Source organism: Embiotoca jacksoni, unplaced genomic scaffold (genome assembly GCF_022577435.1).
Source record: "Embiotoca jacksoni isolate LCO1_2020_lvr unplaced genomic scaffold, fEmbJac1.0.p SCAF_4, whole genome shotgun sequence".
Taxonomy (NCBI): domain Eukaryota; kingdom Metazoa; phylum Chordata; class Actinopteri; family Embiotocidae; genus Embiotoca; species Embiotoca jacksoni.
Window position 1 is genome coordinate 3,466,707 of NW_027185392.1, and position 20,432 is coordinate 3,487,138.

General features: G+C 42.3%; 1 protein-coding gene across 2 annotated transcripts in view; it reads left to right on the forward strand.

Moving 5' to 3' along the window:
• The first annotated feature begins 1,090 nt into the window (after window positions 1–1,090).
• The window catches only part of mxi1 (max interactor 1, dimerization protein), a 32,636-nt gene continuing 13,294 nt past the window's right edge, over window positions 1,091–20,432 (forward strand). Inside the window, exons 1-3 of one of the 2 annotated variants that reach the window (XM_069166758.1) lie at window positions 1,091–1,476; window positions 4,049–4,151; window positions 8,462–8,491. In XM_069166758.1, coding sequence (XP_069022859.1) covers window positions 1,248–1,476; window positions 4,049–4,151; window positions 8,462–8,491 — 362 coding nt within the window. In that variant the 5' untranslated portion in view covers window positions 1,091–1,247. The other variant, XM_069166759.1, reaches the window with a different exon arrangement.

Genomic DNA, 20,432 nt, shown 5'->3' on the forward strand with positions numbered 1-20,432 from the left:
CCCGTTACCTTTTGGGTAACATACAGGAGGATCTATGGATGCACTATAGTGTAACACTACACCAGTTCTTTAAGCTCCCCGCTCTCATAAAGGCTCAGATTTTTGTATGTGTTTTTCAAAGAAAAGTCATCCTTGGATTGGTGTCTTACAAGCCTAAAATGTAAAAAAACAACAAAAAAAACCACTCAACTAAAAAAAAGCTACTACTGCTGCTACATTAAGTAAAATGTCAGTGCTAAGGTTAGCTTTTAGTCAAGCAGCATGTGCCATTACAGTTGGAAATCTGTGGAACTATTTTCAATAAATGCTCAATCTGTCAGTAATTAAGGGTGTTATGGCTCCACTACGAAATGTAATTTGTCGATCTTCCTCTTCAGACACTCTGTCCACTCATCCCTCTGAGATAGAGATCCATTTTACTGCTATTTGATTACATTTTAATATCATTTTTTTCATCACTCTAACAGCCTCTGAACATATTCTATACTTTTAATCTCTGCTGTTACATTAAGAGTCTGAGAGACTTTTGGGGCTGTGAATACACCACCAAACATACCCTTATAAATAAAACATCAAGATTGCTTTTAAAGTAACATGAATACATTTAGTCATTGATGCATTTTAATATTTCAATGCCACGATTGAGCAACTTTTTTTTAAAATACATTTTAAACCAACTTTTGGGCACCTTGCTTATAGATTTTCTTTTTACTTTAGGTGGCTACTGTAAGTAAAATTGTAGCAATAGAACTAATAGCAATACCACTATAATCGCTAGCACCAGCTGTACTCCTGTGATCTCTACTTCTATTACAAGTACTACCACTATTATTTCTGCCATTTGTGCTAATGCGGTTTCATAGCATCATTATTTTAAACTCTAGAACGAGATCAAGTTTGCGTATGAAATAGCCTATTTTAAAAAAATTAAATAATAATGTAATATTAACATTTAAATGTGATTATATGGTGTTTTTATTCTGCATAGATGCCACGTTTAAAAAAAAGGCGGGCACAGGGACCATGCGGACTCCTCAGACACCAGAGGGGCCGGGCTCCCGTTTTTCCCATGCACCACCATCCACTGACATTGGCCAGTGCTCCACATTAAACACCCAGCATTCATAAAAAAGAAAAAAGAAAAAGAAACGAGGAACCATCTGACAAGAGCAGCGTCCACTGGTAGCTGCCTCACTGTTTATTGCGCGTCGCCAGAAACCACTCAAAACCAAGAGGGGAAAAAAAAAATGGCCAAAAGTGAGAGGCAAAGAGGAAGTTTGAAGAGTGAGGAGTTCTTCTTTGATTCCGAGGCGTCTCTCTTGGACCAGCAAGATTTCGAGATGTCTAGTTGTCCCTTCAATGACGTCTTCAACTCCAAAGACTCCCACATGGAGCAGATCAACACTTTTCTGAAAAATGTACAAGTTTTGCTGGAGGCTGCTCGGTTTCTTGAGAGCGCCGAGAGGAAGGACGGAAGTGAGTTTTTATTTGTGCTGCGTTTGATCCTTTTTTTTTTTTTTTTTTTTCATTTGCATCTGAATTTCAGATAAACAAGACTTCATTGTCAACAGACTCAGACAACAAAGGGCTGAGTTAATTCAAACTAAAGCACCACTGCCTGCAAATAAGCACAGCCTTATGACAGGGGACCAGACTAATACGAGTGATTTACTTCTTTGCAATTACAGGAGAGGATAAAGAATTTCAGCTTTCAGTATTTTCTGGACTATTTTTTTTTTAATTTTTTTTTTTATATCTGCATTATCTGCGCGTCGGGCACAGTCGCGTTGCGCCTCCACAACTCTCACCCGGGGAATCTGTAATTTTCCCCTGCACCACAGATAAAGCAATGTGACATAATGATTAGGTGTGTGGGTGGAAATGTGTTGGCTATCAATTCCGTTATAATAAATCTGACCACATCGCAGCGAACCTCCAACTCAGTTTGGGATGATGTCATTGTGCCCCCGCAGACTCGATCGAAAAAACCGGAAACTTTATAGATACGACGACGCGGACACAACTGGTGAATCGGACTTTTATAAAGCGTTGAAAATGTCTGACCTGGTTGTTTTAATTCTGATAGTTTATCAAGCCTATAGCGATTTGTGTCACCAAAAATGAGGTTATGGCTGACTGCAGATTACATAATCTTCCAATCTGCAAGCGGCCCGTGTATATATAATTCAATGGTGGTTAATTTTAAGAAATGCAACGTTAAAAAAACAAAAAAACAACGTGTCTTTCGTTGGGTCTTTAATGATGTCCTCATTTCCTTCTAACAAGTCGTGATTTATAAAGACCGGATTGCGCTACAGTCTTGTTTTTCTATCTGTTTCGCATGTTTTCGTGCAGACGGGACGATCGCACGGGTTTGGTGCGTGCTGCGAAAAGTGTTTTAAGTCGTATATCTTTATAACGTAACGTGGGAATTCTCGGCAGATCGCACGGAACAGCTCTCCTCTCGATTTGTTTGCTTCCTGCTATTTGGGGGCGTGTCGTAACTGGGTTCCACATGGCGCAAATCTCCTCCGCGATTGGTCCGATGCGAGCTCAACCCACGACGCCTGTCGAATCAGATGCCCGCTCAGCAGCGACGTCACGTGTTGCTGGGCCTGGCTTCAGCCGGCAAGTACCCGCCCACGGTCCCGGTGAAGCATGGGACTTGTAGGGTTTTTCCTGTAGCGAGCGAAGAGTGTCAAGGCGGTGGCAAAAGGACTTTATGACATGAAACGGGTGTTTTTCCTTTAGTCGTTACCTTTCATTTAGAAACCTCAATCAATTTGATTCATGATTGATTAGCGTTTTGTTACAGCAAATCAAAAAATTATGGACAATTCTAATGCAGCTGCACTGGCATGTGAAATACGAAAATAATGTTGACTATTTAAATATTATTATTTCAACTTTTTTTGTTGTTTTTACTGTGCAGCAATTAAGCTTATTAAACTTTGCAAAAGCAAAAAAAAAAAAAAAAAAAATCATATATTATCTGTAAACTATTTTTGTCTACCAAAGTGGACTGTAGCACTTCTCCACAGCTGTCTATTTACTGTTAATTAAATGAATATGCTTTACGGTTAGTTTCATTATAAAGCAATCCACGGAGTACATTTGTCTCGGTAAATTACAATAAAGGCCGGCTAAACGGTGAAATCAATAAACAGCGTGCGTGTTTTGACAGAAAATTACCAACTGCGTTGGAAAAGAAAAACTGCGTTTCCCAGAATGCACCGCGCCGTCAGATTCTCCGCCTCTCAGCTGAGCAGCTAGGTAAACAAACAGGAGAGGAGAGGAAATGAGCAGCAGCAGGCACTTTGCTGGCTCTGGGCTCCCTCGGGGATATATTTTATATTGTTTGTATCCGTTTTTGTAAAAAAAAAAATTTGATATCGTGTTTCCTAGAAACTTTTAATACTTTGATACACCGGTTTTAAAAAATTTTTTTCTAACAACGCAAGGATTGGCTTTAGCTTGCTAGCTTGTAAACTGGATCCCCCTCACCACCCTCCCCCGCCAAACCCCCTTTTCCTTTCGACAGCGACTGCTGATGAGGATCTGAAAAAAAAAAGATAATAATCGTTTTAAAAAAAATAAATAAATAACCGATGTACTGTCACCGCTGCCGTTCGCAACGCTAACGTTAAAACGCCGGAGAGAAGCATCGCTTACGTTTAACGGCAGCCAGCCTCAGGAAAAGGATGACGGCTGTTCAGCTGATAAATATCCAACGGTTATTGGAAGCGGCGGAATATCTAGAAAGGAGAGATAGAGGTAAATATATGTTAAATATTAATATTAAATGTCTTTAATTAACAGCTCAACCACTGTCCTCTTTTGGTGGCTTTAAATGGGACTCTTTTAAAAAAAAAAAAAAAAAAAAAAAAAGGTCGAAAAGGAAGTGCTGTCAGAAAAGTGCCACCTGGGGAGAAATCCATTCATTACCTGCATATACTTTGGAGCAGGGATCGGGAGGAGGAAGAGGGGGGGAAATAGTGTCCTAACTAAATAAATGACCAACAGTTGTCCTGCAATTTTCTTCCAACAGAGTGTGAACACGGATATGCTTCAACATTTCCGTCAAATCAGAACACAAACTACCAGAGGCAAAGAAAATTCCGAAATAAGAAGTTCAGCAGTAACCACAATAGGTAAGAAACCGCTCTCTTTCATTGACTTTTCTTCTTCTTTTGCTTGTAATTAAGCTGTCATAGAGTTTCTGGGAGTGTGTTGCAGACAGCATGTGATTATACATTGGCTGCCAGCGCGTTTTGGTAAACACCCCCAGCTGTCATCAGAGGCGGAATATAGTTTTCTGGCAGCGTTTTACACTGCTCTGAAAACGGGACTTTCTAAGTGCTGAGAAGTTTGCCTTGACTTGCAAAGAGATGTTTCTCAAACTTGATCGTACCTGGGTGCACCAATTTGACCGTCCACATTGCTGTTTTGCGGGCTTTGCAGGGGGAGGGGGGAAGAACCAACGGCTCTGCTGGCTATTCATCAGCTGATTGTCAAATGGACTGCAGTGGCCGAGGTTAGGGACCGTGGTGAAAGTGACGGCTTCAAAACGAAAAACGTCATTTATACTGTTGTGCCAGCTAAGAAGCTGTTAAAAAAAAAACTTGACATGTGTGTCTGGGATTTAAATTGAGGTATTTCTTTAGGTTTTGGTGGTGGACGTGCTATTTTCTTTTTTTAATCCCATGTTAAATGTGTTTTACACTGTGGGAGAGAGTGATGTTTTGCCTTTTGCCCTTAAGAGGAAATGCTGCTATTTATGGCTGATGTTGTTTGCAGACATCCAAAGGTGAATATGTTAGGCGTCTTTCAGCAATTACAATGTTTCACCTTTATATGCAACTATATTTTACAAAGAAAAGCAAGGTTGCACTTTTTGTATGCATCATTTCAAAGCAATTGCTAAGTACTGTGGAACATATGTTTAGTAATCTGTTCCTGCACAGCTTGATGTACCACTATTTGATTATCACATCATTAGCAGCCACAAAGATTAAAGTCCTTGTCAAGCACATTGCTTTCACTGATGACAGGGGCTTGTATTTAGTAGATGGAGAAACATGCAGGATTTCTCAAGTTAGGACCTGCTTGCATTGTATTTTCTCTTGGTGCTAGGCTGCTTACAATAATCTGTCCATTGACAGTCATACATCAAACACAAGCCCCACTCTCTCCCTCTCTCTCTCTTTCTCTGAGCCTTTTAATATTAATGTAAGCGATGACCAGGAACTGCGCATTACTCATCATGAGTGCCAAACGCTGCCTAGTTCTGCACGGCAACAGTCACGATCAGATGTAAGTCAGAGGCCGTATTCATAATGCTTCATATCATTTGGCCCTACATGAACACATCAACTAATGATGTTTTGGAAGAATTTACTGTCTAATGTAAAATTGACTCCCAGGGAAGCAATAAGCTTCCACAAAGCGTGTTGGCTCTCAAATCCGCCTCTAAGGGGGACAACTGTAAGATGCAGAAAAGGAACGATTTTCATACGCAGGAGAGAAAATGGCGGCAAGAGGCACAAACAAAAGAAAGAACACAGACAATTACTACAGATTAGATCGCGCTGGAGTAATGTTTGGTGTTGATCTTGGTCTCCATAGGGACTTGTTCACAACTCACCCAGTGGGTTAACACATTTGGTTTCGAACACTGTTTCACAGCCTCATATTGTGAAGTGGCTTACATTATTCGCACGGGAAATTCACACCTTGGAAACAAACTAAACAGCATTATGTGGATATCGTAATTGTTGGCGGGGTCACTGATGGGGCACATGTCTGCGTCATTAGTGATCCTCTTTTATTCAACAGCCCTGTATAAAGCCTATCAACACAGGTGAGAAATCTTGCTAATGAGCCAAAGTTGTGAGCGATTTTCACCACCTCGCAATATCCACAGAAATACAAGTGTCATGCATCAACCAGATGTCCAAGCATAACATCCAGAACTCTGTCATCTCCTGTGTGTCTATTTTTAATTACAAAAAGTGATGATTTCCCGATTGATCAATGATGGTGCTTCGATGAGAGCATCTCAGTCACGTACATGTTCTTGTTAATTCCTTGCTTATGATGACCTTCCAAAGTTGATCCTAAGCTTGAGTTTTTTGAGATTATAATGATGCTTTCATTATATTATTTACATTTTACATTAAAGCGCACTCTGCTTCCTGCTACCAGCTTGCTCCAGCTGTAGCGGTCCTCTCAGTAACGTGTTGAGGCTTAAGTGATAGGCTTTATCTGACTCTGTCCTCTCTTGCCCATCGTTTATAGCAGGGTGGCTTTATCTCGTTGACCCACTCTGCGTGTGCGTAATAATGCTCACACATACACGTACGCATGCAGGCTTACAGAAGGAAGAACGCTGCTGCTGCTGTGTGGCCTTGAGCCAGTTTATAATCTGCATTGCATTGTTGTCACGCTCCAGACATGCAGATATCTGATTCAGGAGGCAGGGAAAGGGGCTCGTGATTATAAAAGCCGATGGGAAAGTAAGCTGACTTAGACTGATTACTTCGAATGATAGGTCACACTGAGATGTACTGTGTGTCGTGGTGGCTTGATTGTGGGGGCTTGTACCAGGGCTGACCTAAGGCCTGCTTCATTTCCAGAATAATAGATGGCGTGACATCAGCATTGCCTAAAATTGGATTTCCAGTTCTAAAGGATATTTCTACATTAAAAAAAAAAAAAAAAATAGACTCACGCAAGTTTCTTTTAACATTCTTTAAAGCGCTTCATCATTCTTGAAGAGTCATATTCAGCCGAAAAATTACTTTAAAAAAAGAATGACATTGTGATAACACATTCAGAGTTTGGAAAGGTTTACAAATTGGGGTGAGGGCTACCAAGCAACACAGATGCAACCAGTGACAGCTAATGATGCAAATTATGCACTCCAAAGTATTCATCTGCTGTTTGCAAAACTATTGCTGTGACACACAAACAGTTACAGAAATCCGTCGACACACTACCATTAGAAAATAATTATATGTGTTCCAAAAAAATCTGCAATTAACACGACTGTGACTATTCATTTTCCCAACAAAGGGCTAATTTTGGAACTGTGGGTTTATTTTTTTTATGACATTTATGAAGATAGTTGCTAAACAGAAGCGATAGAGCTGGTTTAGATTTATACGTTTTCATGGCTTTAGTATGTGTGGGTGGTGCAGAGCACAGCCATGCATGACCACTACAGAGCTGTAGAATATGTACTGTAAGTTGAAACCTGCCAAGAGCACACATGTGAGCACTTAGGCTCTCACAGGTTTTCAGGAAATGGCCTGCACAGGCTTCTATGTGAGCCCCACGTCTTTCTGTGATGCAGCCATAGACCTTGTCATGTTAAATCAAATATACTGCCACAGCTGAGTTAACATCCAGTCTGGCATATCCTACTACATGAACACTAATGCTTTCTAATGTGGATGTATGGTGTTTTCATTGGTGTAAATAATTAAACTCCAAAAAATAATTCCGTTAAAGGCAGGGCCATTTTTTTTCAGACTGAACTGCAGCCATGGACCCTCGGCATTCCCTCTGTTCTATTTTTATCTCTTGTTTTCTCCGTATTTCCTGCATCCATATTAACAATATGGCAGTTTCATCAACTGAGCTCAATATTAAAAGAAAAAAAGTAGAGGAGGAAAGCATATTGCAGTATTGATAACCCACAATGTGGGGAAGTGTTTGCATCCATCAACCCCCACTTACCCCCACTCCCCCCCTCCCTCCCTAAAAGTAGGTAGAGTGCAGTTTGTGTGGGAGGGAACTTGGCCATTTAAGCATCAGGAGGAGGTCTTGTCTCCCTTCAGTGTGTTGCCACACAAAGCCACTCTTAGGTACCAGCTGATTCACTTTACATTATTAACAGAGCGCTGAACCCTGGCTGCTTGTGTGTGTGTGTGTGTGTGTGTGTGTGTGTGTGTGTGTGTGTGTGTGTGTGTGTGTGTGTGTGTGTGTGTGTGTGTGTGTGTGTGTGTGTGTGTGTGTGCGTGCGTGCGTGCGTGTGCTCATACTTGCACACACACACACACACGCGCATACATACATACATATGCACACACATGCACAGTGTGGACCTAAGTGTCACACATATCCTCCCAGAAATGGGCTTTGCATTATTGAGGAAGAGGCTGTGTGATGCCACATTGAACACCTGGATGTCACATTGGCATTCAGCGTGTTGGACATAGAATTGGTCTTCTTTGAGATTGATTAATAAATCCATAAATAAGATTTGACATTCCAATTCATCATAGGCCTCTCAGCAGCCTACGGTTATGTAGTTCATTTACTTATTATCATCATTATTATACACCTAATTTGCCCTTGTAGAGTGCATAAAGATACACTTTATCTTTACTTTGCTTGTTCTTTATGTAGAAGTCTACGTGTGCTTTATTTGACAGCTTCTGTTTTCTTGTTCTTGCAGGTCCACACATAATGAGCTGGAGAAGAATAGGTGAGTCGATTTAAATCTTTCAAACACATGACCTTTAAATCACAGCCTGCAGACACATAAACGCCCAACCTTGACATGTGAACAGGGTCCGTTATGTCCCACTTTCAATGTTTTTGCCCTTCTTCAAGTGAGCTTGTCCTCTTCATCAGGTCCTTAAATGAAAAGGGTGGCCTAGTTGGGTTCAGGATACTCTCTCCTTTTTCTCACCTCCCTGTTTTCCCGCTCCTATGAACTTACTCTTTGCACAAAAAGGTGCAAAGAGTGATTTATGCAACAGTTTGGTTTCTAAAAGTCCCGTCGTCTTGTGTTGATGTGAGTGCGTGGGCCCGTGTAATTTCATTATCTGTCCAAATCCACGAGTCTCTGCATGCAGCTCCGAATTTGTGTGCTAAAAAACTAAACTGGATGCTTATTTCATGGTACTCAATGTATGCACTGTATTTCACATCCTTCGGCCTATTCTTATTAAGTTGTCACAGTGTTTCTTGTTGTTAGCCGATACAACAAACAAAAGGTGGTTTTCTCTTTGCTGTCAGGTGATCAGCATCATGTTTTCTATTGAGCGTGTGTGGAATGTGCTCCGTACTCGTCCCCCCGTAATGTAGCATGTATAAAAGCGTGTACAAGCCCGCAGCTGTCCGAGTTTTTCCCGAGAATATGGATAAAAGCTTAAGAGCTTTTGAGTCTCATCAGCTGGAGCTAAAGTCAAAGAATCAGTGCTTGTTTTGATGCAAAGATGTTCTTTGATGAGTATGTACTTGCATCAAGGTCTGCCCTTTATGTGAACAAAACGTCCTTTCAGTGGCTTTCTAGGGTGTTCTCGGGATTCAAGATGGTATCTACTTTGTAAAAAGTGGGGTATTCAGTGAGCTCTTGGTTTGTGATGGTTTAACCACGCCATCCTTTGAAGAGAGCAGGAGCTGGTTTCATTGAGGCCCTTATCAGATTGAGTTCACCACCCACATAGGGAGCTTGTTGGTGTTTATGCCATGGGACCTTACAGGCTTCAAGAGTCAAGCTGTACAGGGTTTTCTTTGACACCATGAATAAGAGCGGCTAGACTTGCTGGATTTATGGTAAATAGAGAAAAAAAGAAGAAGCTTGCCTTCCGTTTCATTATCTCAGAGCGTGTGGGTACAATGAAAGGATGTGGGAGGCTGGATCCATTCAGTGTAATTACATATCACCTCAGCCTGTTTTCTCACCATCCTCCCTGGCAGCCTCTTCTGAAAGGATGGGAACATTGGAAGGAGAGCCGTCCAGTGAGTTAAATATAGACAAGAGTTGATGTGTCATCTTGGTGCTTTTATGCAAAGCTACACAAGGCCAGCCGGTCGGCTGACTGGCCTCGGCAGATTGAGTCACCCGTGTGGGGTTGCATTTTTTTTTTTCAGTAATCCACCCACACAAATACATTTTCAAAAAGAAATGCCAGCTCAGTTGTTTGTTCCTGCCACGCAGTGTGATGGCTGTTTTCATCACTCCTTCCACATTCTTGCAGCTGATCTTTGTAGTATGACCTGTTTCTCTGGCCATTTATGGTCTACAGCCATCTCTGCCAATCAAAGCAGACGAGTATAAAGCCTGTAGATGGCTGAACAGAAGGGACTGCTGACTCTGCTCTCAATGGTGGTATATCACTGAAATGATGTTAAGTGGAGAGTTAAGAACCATTAGATTAGAGAATTTAAACAAGCAGTGAAATCATACTTCATAAATTCAATTTAGCCAAATGTAAAAAAAAAAAAAGAGATTGTCTAGATGATAATAGTTTTTATTCCGCGCGTTTAGTTTCCAATTATGTGTACAACATCTGATGAAACTTGCATCGTTGATGTGTTCTTGTTCTTGGCTCCACCTTGCAGACTCACTCAGTGATAACTGCAGCAGAGCAGAGCGTGCCGGGAACAGGCCGTCCTGTAACACACCGATGTACCAAATCCAGATACTGACACTCTGCTTTTGCTCCACTCTCGTCTTTATTTTCAGCATGTTGTTGCTCGGTAGTTGACGAGCACAGGTCTAATTTAAATTTCCATTAGCAAAAAAAAAGAGGGTAAAAATTGAAATGGTAATCCATCTTTTTCAAAGCACACTTAAAGTCAGAATCATTTATAATCCCCCCCCTTTTTTTTTGCCAGCAGCTAATCCAATTCCCTTTAAGCACGAGCTCCACTGTAAGTTATATGTATCAGGCATAGTTGTTCACCCAAGTGTGTCAGGCTTATACTATGATTCTACAACAGTGGCGGCGGTTTTCGTTTCGTTTCAGCAAACTTCCAAGTCTTGTAAATTGGTGGCGGCTGCTTTATGGTCCGGGCTAACTTTTTTCAACGCTTATCAACCCTGTGTATCTGCAGCCGGTGAGACGATTTGCCTCGCATGGCTACCGCAGGTCCTGATAACCTCTGTGACGTGCAGACTCGTCGTGGCAGCAGAGACCACAGGAGGCGCACCGAAAAGGGAATTAAAAAAAAAAAAAAAACTCTACATTCCAAATACTCACCCTCTGCGGTGGGACCAGATAACGTGGTGGCTCTGCCGCTTTGATCATGTGCGTCCTGACAGCCTTATTTCACTTCCACACGCCACTGCTAAATTACACTGCCTTAGTAGGCTTTAACAGTAAAAGGCTTGTTTCCCCGCTTGTTGCAGCTCCGCAGCTTTGATCTCAAAGCCTTCTGCATATTAGGCGTTTTCCTGAAAACATGTTGATAATAAACTCCCTAGCTCAGGTTTCCTGTTTGTAAATCATTGCGTGTTATGTAGGGGATGTGTGTTACACTGACGAACGAAGGCTTTTCTGAGTTTATTCCGTAGGCGTTCAACTGGTTGTTCTCTCCTACCTTTTCGGGTGATGACTCTGTTTATGGATAATCAATACAACAGGCTTTAACTTGCCACAAAAAAATCCTCAAGAGCTGTTGCTTGTCATTCGAGTTCCTCCTCCGCTGCGGCTTATTCATTTTAACATTGTTTATCGAGGCCAGGCTTATAACACACACAGCAAATTGTTTTCCCCCACTGCTCAGGCAGTGCAGCAATATTAGCTTTTCCGCTTGATTCTTTACGAGGGGAGCTGATGTTTTAAACTCCTTTCAGTGTGTGCCTGTGGAATATTAAAAAGGTTCACTCTTGGCCATTAGAGTTGTCCTTGGGTGGCACGTAAAGAGCATCGGTGAGGTCCGATTTAGGTTTTGGCTTCGCTGTAGCGCCTCGTTTGTGATCAACTTTGGATTGTTGTGGGTGTTCTTTTCTGTCAGGGATTCTATTTTTTGTGTGCGTCTGTGTACATGTAAATTCGTTTTTTTAATTTTTTTAATTTTTTTTTTAAACTCTTGCTGCAAGGCTTAAATGGCCAGATTTAACTTCAACATATCCTGAGTGCTGACACTCAGAGATGGAGGGAGTTTGTAAAATGCAGGATACTCGGGATACTTAATGACTTTGAGAGGAAATATGTATTTTGTTATTTGTGGTTTAATTGTTTGTTAAATTTAAAGGCTTTTGGGTACATGTTCTTTCAAATTTTAAAACCTTTTTAGTTAATGTGGATTTTTTTATTTCATCCAAAAATGACCCCCACCCCCCACCCCAGTGTTTATTTTCTGCTTGTGTTATTGTTGTTTTCTAATAGACAGCTTGGATGTTTTTTAAAAAACAAAATTGTTCGTAAAAGTTTTCTGGTTTTCTTTCTTTTTTAAGTTGATCTCCCACCTTACTATTTCAAAAAATGAATATCAATAGAAGGGTGTCACATTTTTCAAATGGCACATTTTTTTTTATTGGGATTGCAAGCTTTCATGAGTTTCTATTCTTTGTACCCAGTGGGCTATAAACTCAGTACTGTTGTTAGAGCCTTGGGGTTGGATGAGCAGTCAAACATGAATAAGCCCGGGTTACATTTTCTGGCTGTGCTGACGCTCCTTGAAGAAAGTAAAACTGCTTCACCAGTCTTTGTGTTGTCTAACCAGCGAGTGCGGCCTATTTTCAGGCTCTGCTGCGGGGCCTAAAACTGGGACCATTTGTTCTGAACAACGTGACGACTTGTAAGCTTTTCTTGGCTCAAAAAGCAGCTTAGGGGACTTGATCTTTGGTCTGGTGAGCCCAGCTAGAGCGCACACACACACGTGGTGGGGCATGTTACCTCCCATCTCTGCGAGGCCACCCGGTCCCAGTTCTTAATAGCCTGGCTTGGCTTTGGCTTAGCCGATGACGGTGTCAAGAGGACAAGGAAGTAATTGACAGGCTGATGGGATGAGGAGAGGGATCGGTCAAACACACCTGACTAAGGGAAGCCTTGAGCAGCACGCAGGCCTGATCTGCACTCCCAATGCGTGTGCAGGGAGCAATTCCATCCTGTAATTAACACAGTGAGACCTGGCGCAGTATCAAGTCAGATGGTGTTTGTGAAAGTCGGCTTCCTCTACCAAGTGGTGTGGCAAGTTCCCAGATGTAATGAAGGGGTCATGTTCAGTTTTTAAAGGTTTCGTTTTCTCAGATGGTGAAAGTACCTTGTTTACGCTGTGTGTTCAGGAATGCATGTAATGCCTGCAGCCAAGACAACTGCAAGAGAAGCCTTGACAAGAGGTCGCTTTTCATTCGCGCCATGTCGGTACCACAAGTGAGCCTTTACTATTTAACATTTCGAATGCCCCTACCTTCTGGGTTTCCAGATCACTGACATTAAAACAAATAGACCAGACCTTCTAACTCTAAAATCAGCCAAACTGAGGAAATAGGTACCAGCAACAAGTGACAAGTGGACAAAGATCTGTGAAAGAATGAAAGAAAGCAAGATTGAGCACCTCTTTTGTATTGTTGGCAAGCTGTTAATGGAAGCTCAATACCTCTTGTTGCGGCTGCTTCTAATAAAAGAGAACTTAATGTGGCAAATGGCAGTTTGAATTAACATAACATATGGAGTAGTATAGCCACTTTGGTTTTCATTTGCTATAATTTCTGTTTCAAATGCTGCAATTTGAGATGGACAACAGCTGCTTAAAAAGAGCCTGACAACTTAAATGCAAGGAGTGCAGACCTTTACCATTCTCTGGACATCCCCCGGCATCCCCACTGGCTCACTGTCACATGTGGAAGACGGTGCAAAATCAAAGGTCACCAGTGTTTTGCCTGGTCTGCGGATGAACTTTGTTACTTTTATGGCACCAAACGAATTGCTTCGGGCGCCATCGAGTATAAAAATAATTGCCTTATCTTTCTGTACCACGTTTCGATACCGAGGCTACTGCCACACTGCCACATCATTTACTACATTTACACTGCAGTAAATCTCATCAGCGTCAGTGAGCCAACGTAGCATTTACCATACGTAGCCTCACGTAGATAAAAATCACTCAGTTTCAGCTAAGGGAAGGAGATGTTACATTACAACACCTTTTTTCACTTTTTCAAACAACTAAGTGTTCACATATCTGTCCGAGTTACGTGAGCTGCAGAAGCTTTAGGCTTCTCCGTGCTAGCTCGCATCGTTTGATAGTATGTGAGGGAACCTCGGTAAATTGTAGCGTCTAGCAAAAGATCCATGTGAGACGTTAAGGAGACGTCTGTTAATTATACCCACCAAAAACACGCATTACAGGATGCTCTTCCTAAACTGCATGAAAACTAAAGAAACGTCACTCATTTTTCTTTTTCTTAAAATAAATTTGATGAAATCGGTGTCAAAAGGATCCTCTAGGACCTAATATCGAGGTTGAGGTATTGATACTGGCACCAGTATCGACAATTTAGTATCGATACACAGCCCTTGACAGGTAGAAAGAATGCTCCACACGGGGGATTGGATGTTGGTACTTGAAAGCTCACCCATCGTTCACATTTCGTCTTGTTCTTCTGACCCCTTGACTCATCTTATCTTGGCGCCTTCTTGTTGTGCCCTCATCCTGCAAAAGTGCACATGTACAGCATTCTTCAGAAGGAGAGCATAACCAAATGGAGCAAAGCTGAACGGCCACACGGGCTTAATCAGCAGGTTTAAGCTGTTCGACCCGGCAGCTCTCTGACCCGGCAGCTTGTTTTAAAATTTTAATGACTAAAATAAGAAGATTTTTTTTAGTAATATCACTTTGTTTGAAGGCGTTCAATGTTACGCCAGCAACCAAGGAAATTTAACCTTAAGGAGAAGAAGAGAGCGATAGCTGTGTGTGTGTGTGGGGGGGGGGAGGGGGACGGGGTGGGGGGTGGAGTAGGATGCTTGTTGAAAACGCAAGACAGACTCAATTAGACTAAAACCGCCGACGGTTTCTATTTTTAGCCGCACAGCTGGGGAAAAATGGGGAAACACCACTGCCTCCTGACCAATCATAGAGGCGATCTGTTCACCAATGAGAGCAGCGAGATGAAGCAGTGTCGAGAGAAGTCTCCGCCCCTTAAACCACAACAGCTACTTCACGCGCACGCTCATCACCAGAGCCGACACTGATTGTCATTATTTGCAGTTTCCGTGATCAAGTTTAACATCGAGTGGATCTACCTGCCTTCAACTGGGCTAAGTAACTTAGTAAGTCCCAAGTTTAACCTGAGTGGACGAGAAAGTGAGCGTGTGCAAATTGTTTAGAAACCATTTAACCTTGACGTGACCCATTTGGATGACGCGCCTTCCCCCACCCTGTATTGGACGTGTTAAAACACATGGGCAACTGTATAAGAGGGTTGTGGTCTGTCAGGACAAGCCCTTGACGTCCACTCCCCTCCCAGCCCCCACCCACCCTTGGCCCCCCCCTGAGCCAACATCTGGCTGCATCTCCCTGGCTTTACAGTTGGCACATTTTTGGAGCCAGGCCGTATTGGAGTTTTTAAATCCAAAGCTTCTGTGCTCACTCCTCCGGTCACAGAGGGCTAAAGGGGAAAGCGAGGGTTGTGGATGCGTCGATGACTTTGGTCGGGAGGAAAACGGCTCGACAGGCGGACAAAGAATTGGACTGATGCTGCATTCTGAAATAGGGTTTAAAGATGTTGACCGTGCAGTTGCTACGTCCTGTTGTCCACTGTTAAAAATAAAACGCCCCCCAAAAAAAACGAGTGGGCACAAATGATATCCAGTCGCATGATCTGTATGCGAGTGGTTTTCTGGTCAGTTGCTAATAACGAATGCATTGACAACATTGCTAGTTTTACAGTGCACCTGCGGGCATGTCCCCCTCCTCCATCTCTGTTTCCCTGTCCCAGTAACTCCTCCCCCTCCTCCCCCCCCCGGCTCTATCAATGGCCGTCCCGTTCATTCACTCCATCTCTCCGTCTTTCGCCTGCTTCTTTCTTTTTCTCTCCCTTCCAACCTTTGTCGGTTCAGCAGATTAAAAGGCAGCGTGTTCACACGTGTGAACTAATCCGTGTGTTAGTGATGGTTTCAGCCCCACAGTCTCTTGGCCCAGCCGCACGGAGGAGCGCACCCCCTCTCTCCACTCCAGCGCACTCTCACACGTGTGTGTGTGTGTGTGTGTGTGTGTGTGTGTATGTGTGTGTGTGTGTGTGTGTGTGTGTGTGTGTGTGTGTGTCTGGCGGCTGCTCGGAGAGGCTAAATTGCTGAGCTATTCTTTCACGGCTTTTCTCTCAAAAGTCCCTTATTTTTTGCTCCGTGTTTGCCTCCTCCTCGGTTTCCACCTCATCCCAATCTATCCTCCGTCGTAGTGTTGCCATGTGGCGTGAGCTTCAGCGGATTCAGTACGACTGCCACGTTGGTCCGCCAAGTAGTCCGCTGCACTTCACTTTGTTTACCAGTTGTAGCCTTCAGATTGGTGCGTTGTGTTTGATTTTTTTTTTTTTTTCCCCATTTGCATTTTGTTCTCAGTTTCAGGTGGTGCATTTTTGCAGTCAGCTTACTGCCAATCGGAGAGAGATTCTCGCTCTTCCACACACTGAATCTCTCTTTTGGGATTGAGGTCACAACTGCCTGAATGCTCTGAAGTCTCATTTACACCCACCCACGTGCAGCGATACATTTTCACCCCCCTCTGCATTTATTTTCGGTTTCCTGCCATCCAAACAGAAAAAAAAGTCATCCTCGTTTGGCACAGTTCCCACAGAATCCCAAGACTTGTTAATAATTGTTGAACTCTTTGGACAAGACAGATGTTACTATATGCGGAAAGAGAGATGATGATCCTTTTGATATTTTAAGAGTGGCTGTTAAATTTAACAACGAGCTGTCAGTTCTGACCGTGAGTAAAACCCACAGTGAATTATCGAACTGGTTGTTAGAAGCTGGAACAACCTTTTCTTTCCCCTGAAGAGCACCGCAAGTGGAACTGTTGGTGCTGACGTATGTTTCCATCAATACATTCAAGGTTCTGCTTACCTTTTTTCGTGCAGATTTTTCCTGTTCACTGCCAGGTGAGAGGTGACGACTTTGAGATTTTTCTACCACTTAAACTTGAAGTGACTTTCTGAGCACTTTCTGCCGTCACTGTCAAAATGGTCAAACAACATACCGTCCCGTTACCAACATACCAACACGGGCTTAGTTCAGTTAGTCCTCCCACCTTGTAGCCCTTACTGGGTTAGAGGTAATATTTCACTGATGCTTCCCACGCATAAAAATATACGCAGTCATGCTCAACACGGAGCATGCATGTCTTTTATGTGTTTTTCTAGCACTTGATGGTATTTCGAAAAAAAAAAAACATGTCGCGTTGATGTTGAGATCTGATATTAGTCGTTTGCCATCGCTAAACCCAGACAGACTCTTCCTCTCCCTCTCTCTCGTGCCCATGGCTAGTTTCTGGGCAGATTACAAACACAGAACGCTCCCCTTCCTCCCCCACCCTCTATATCTCTCACCCTCTCTATCTCGCGCTGACTGTCTCTACGTCTATCCCATCTGTCCGTGTTTCATAGAGGAGATGAGGGAAGCGTGAGCCTGTCAGAAGAAAACGAGCCTATACAGTTGCAGTAGGGCAAAGATTGCAATAATCTTGCGTGTGCACGTAGAAATGTGCCGGACGTGACGACGTCAAACTTTCACGACGCAAATGTCAATGTACAGCTCTTATATTTTTGGTAACAGGGATTACCGCATTTTATAATCGCGGTCCAGCGCATTGTCCAGTGGGTCTTAATGAGTTACACGTCACGTGCCAGGCATGGGCTTAATGCTCGAACCATCTGTCGAATCATAAATCATCGTTAAAGTTTTCCACAAGAAAGAAACCTATAATGATGATTTTGCCATCCAAAACCGAGAGGCTTTCAACATGGATTCTCGTCTGCGTTTGTCATTTCCTCAACTGGCCATTTATAGCGCAGATAATAAAACTGTAATTGGCGAAAGACACATATGACAGGCTCCAGTTTTGCAGCCAGGCTGGTGCCTCCTTTGTTGGCTGTTCCAGCAGTTAACCTAGCGAGTAGGAGCTTCCCCTTTGAAAGAACATCTATTTAGTCAGGTGTCATTTTCCGTATGGGTTAACATGTGACATTGGTCATGTGAGAGAGAGAGAGAGAGAGAGAGAGAGAGAGAGAAAGAGAAAGAGAAAGAGAAAGAAAAAGAAAAATAAAGAAAGAGGGATAAAAAGAAAGAGAGCGAAAGAGAAAGAGAGAGCGCATGACCCCACCCCAAAAAAGAATGAGACACAAGGGGCATAAAAAACAGAATCCTTGTAGAGGCATCTTTAGCAGGGAAAAAAAACCCTGCCTGTCGTGTTAATCCAGTGAGCCAGTAAACAAAGGTGGTGAGCAAACACAGAGACCCGTTGTGTGTCCTGTGTGTGTGTGTGTGTGTGTGTGTGTGTGTGTGTGTGTGTGTGTGCGCGTGCGTGCGTGGGTGGGTGGGTGGGTGGGTGTGTTTGAGTAACATGAAAAATGATTGTGTGTAATGCCTATGGGGCACGATTCTTTACATACGTATTAATTCATATGACAGTTAAACCAAATGGAAAAGAACAACCAGGACTGTGATCATCTGCCCTTGATAGTTTAAATGAGTTCAGTTTCTATAGTCGCAGCAAAGCATCATGGGAAACACATGCCATGTGGTTTGAGAACCAGCCCCTCTCCATGTATATTACATGTCACCATCTGCAGAGTGTGGATCAGTGTGCCACACGTTTGCATGTTGTTTCACTATGTATGATCTGGGAGCAGGAGCCCTACATGGGATTTGCCTGTGTGGCAGGTCGGGACCGTGTAAGCAGGAAGCATGTAACATGCTGTATTTATAACTGAGGAGCACCGCGTTCGGAGTGTTTTGGAAAATAATGTTGAAAGCATCGAATGAAAGAAACCACATCTGTGCTTACGTGTTCTGTTTGATTTAATTGGCCTCCTCCACATAGTGAGAATCATTTACTCCTGATTTGATGTAGTGCTCCATGGACGTGGCTTAGTCTGCTTTAACTGAGGCTTTGCATTACAAAATACTAATTTAAAGCAGCCACAAATCACAATTCAAAGCGATGTCAAAGGTTATTGAGTGAGTACTAATGCTGAGGAGGAACAATAGCATTCCCTCATAAAGTACCTTTTTTTTTTCCTTAATAGGGCCCGTGTAATGATGTCTTAATTTCCTTTCTTATGCCAATTTAAGAGATTTACCACCGAGACAGTCATTGCTGATGTGTAATTAGTGTAATAACTGGGTGAAGGGTCATGTTTCCTCTCCCTCCACATATATTAGAAGTAGGTCAAACCGGGAGTGTGTGTGTATGTGTCTGTGTGTGTGTGTTTAAATGGGTTTTGAGAGAGTGGGGGATTTGCAAGAGAATTGTATCGACTGGTATCTGGGCTGGAAATCTGACCCTCCCCTTTAAAAGCACATCCAGTAATTATGTCAGAAGTCTTGGATGGCCTGAGAAGTTATCCATTATTTACGTATTCACAAGTTTGGAATCTAGGGCAGCGATATATATATATATATATATATATATATTTTTTTTTTTTTCTCTCTCTCCATAGCTCACGCTTTGACTGATTGTGTTGCTTCCAGAGGACTTAAAATGAAAAATAAGCAGAAGCACAGGTTGCTTTGTCAGTGCTTTTTATTGGATGCTTTCGCTTCCTGAAAAGTAAAGTCCCCATCACTGTTCAGGCGTTCCCTTTTATCACTATTTATTTTATCCACACACAAAAAGAATACTGATGAAAATGCATTTCCCTTTTCTCTGATCACCACCTTTTCCTGTTAATACCCACAGCAGCATATCTGTGATCCATGTGGGCATAAAATGTGTAAAAAATTTAATAATAATAAAAAAAAAATGAAAGGTCTTATATTTCAGGGTTATTCTGAAATTCATGAGAAATCACATCCACCAACAGGATTTAAATATAAAATCACTTGTCCTTTGGTTTTGTTCCTCAGTTTCTTCTGATTTTATATCCCTCTGCATGTTTGGCCTGGTTCTCCACATGCTGCCGCCTGATCTTGCAATTTTCCCTGAAGGTGACTGGAAAGTAATGTGAACCAAGCTAGAATCCAGGTTGAGTTTATGAGTTTAACAGATCAAAGACAGCAAGTTGTCCTAATCCTTTTCAAGTTCAACATAATAGAATGTGTCTAAAAACAAACCAAACAGTCTCAACATCTAACTTGGAAAGTTATGTGGTCTGTTTGTATATTGATATGCCCTGAAATAAATGTGAAAAATCGCTTATAAGTCATTAAAAAGTGAAGTTTGTACTGAAGTTTCCTCCGAAGTAAAGTTTCAGGTGTTTTTTTTTATTTTTTTTTATTCTCTTGCATTTTAGACAATTCAGTAAGTACCACATTTAGTGTTTAGATATATTACTATCGGAAATGACAGTGATAGTCCCAGAGATAACACGTGCTCCCGCACTGACAAAAGTTGTTGCTTGTGGTAACCAATCAGAATTGGAAAAAAAAAGATTCAAAAGCTTTCCACCCTGGCAGCAGGGACTTTCTGGGGAACAACTATGACCCAATACAAAATCTGAAAACAAGGTTTTTTGCAGTTTGAAATACAGA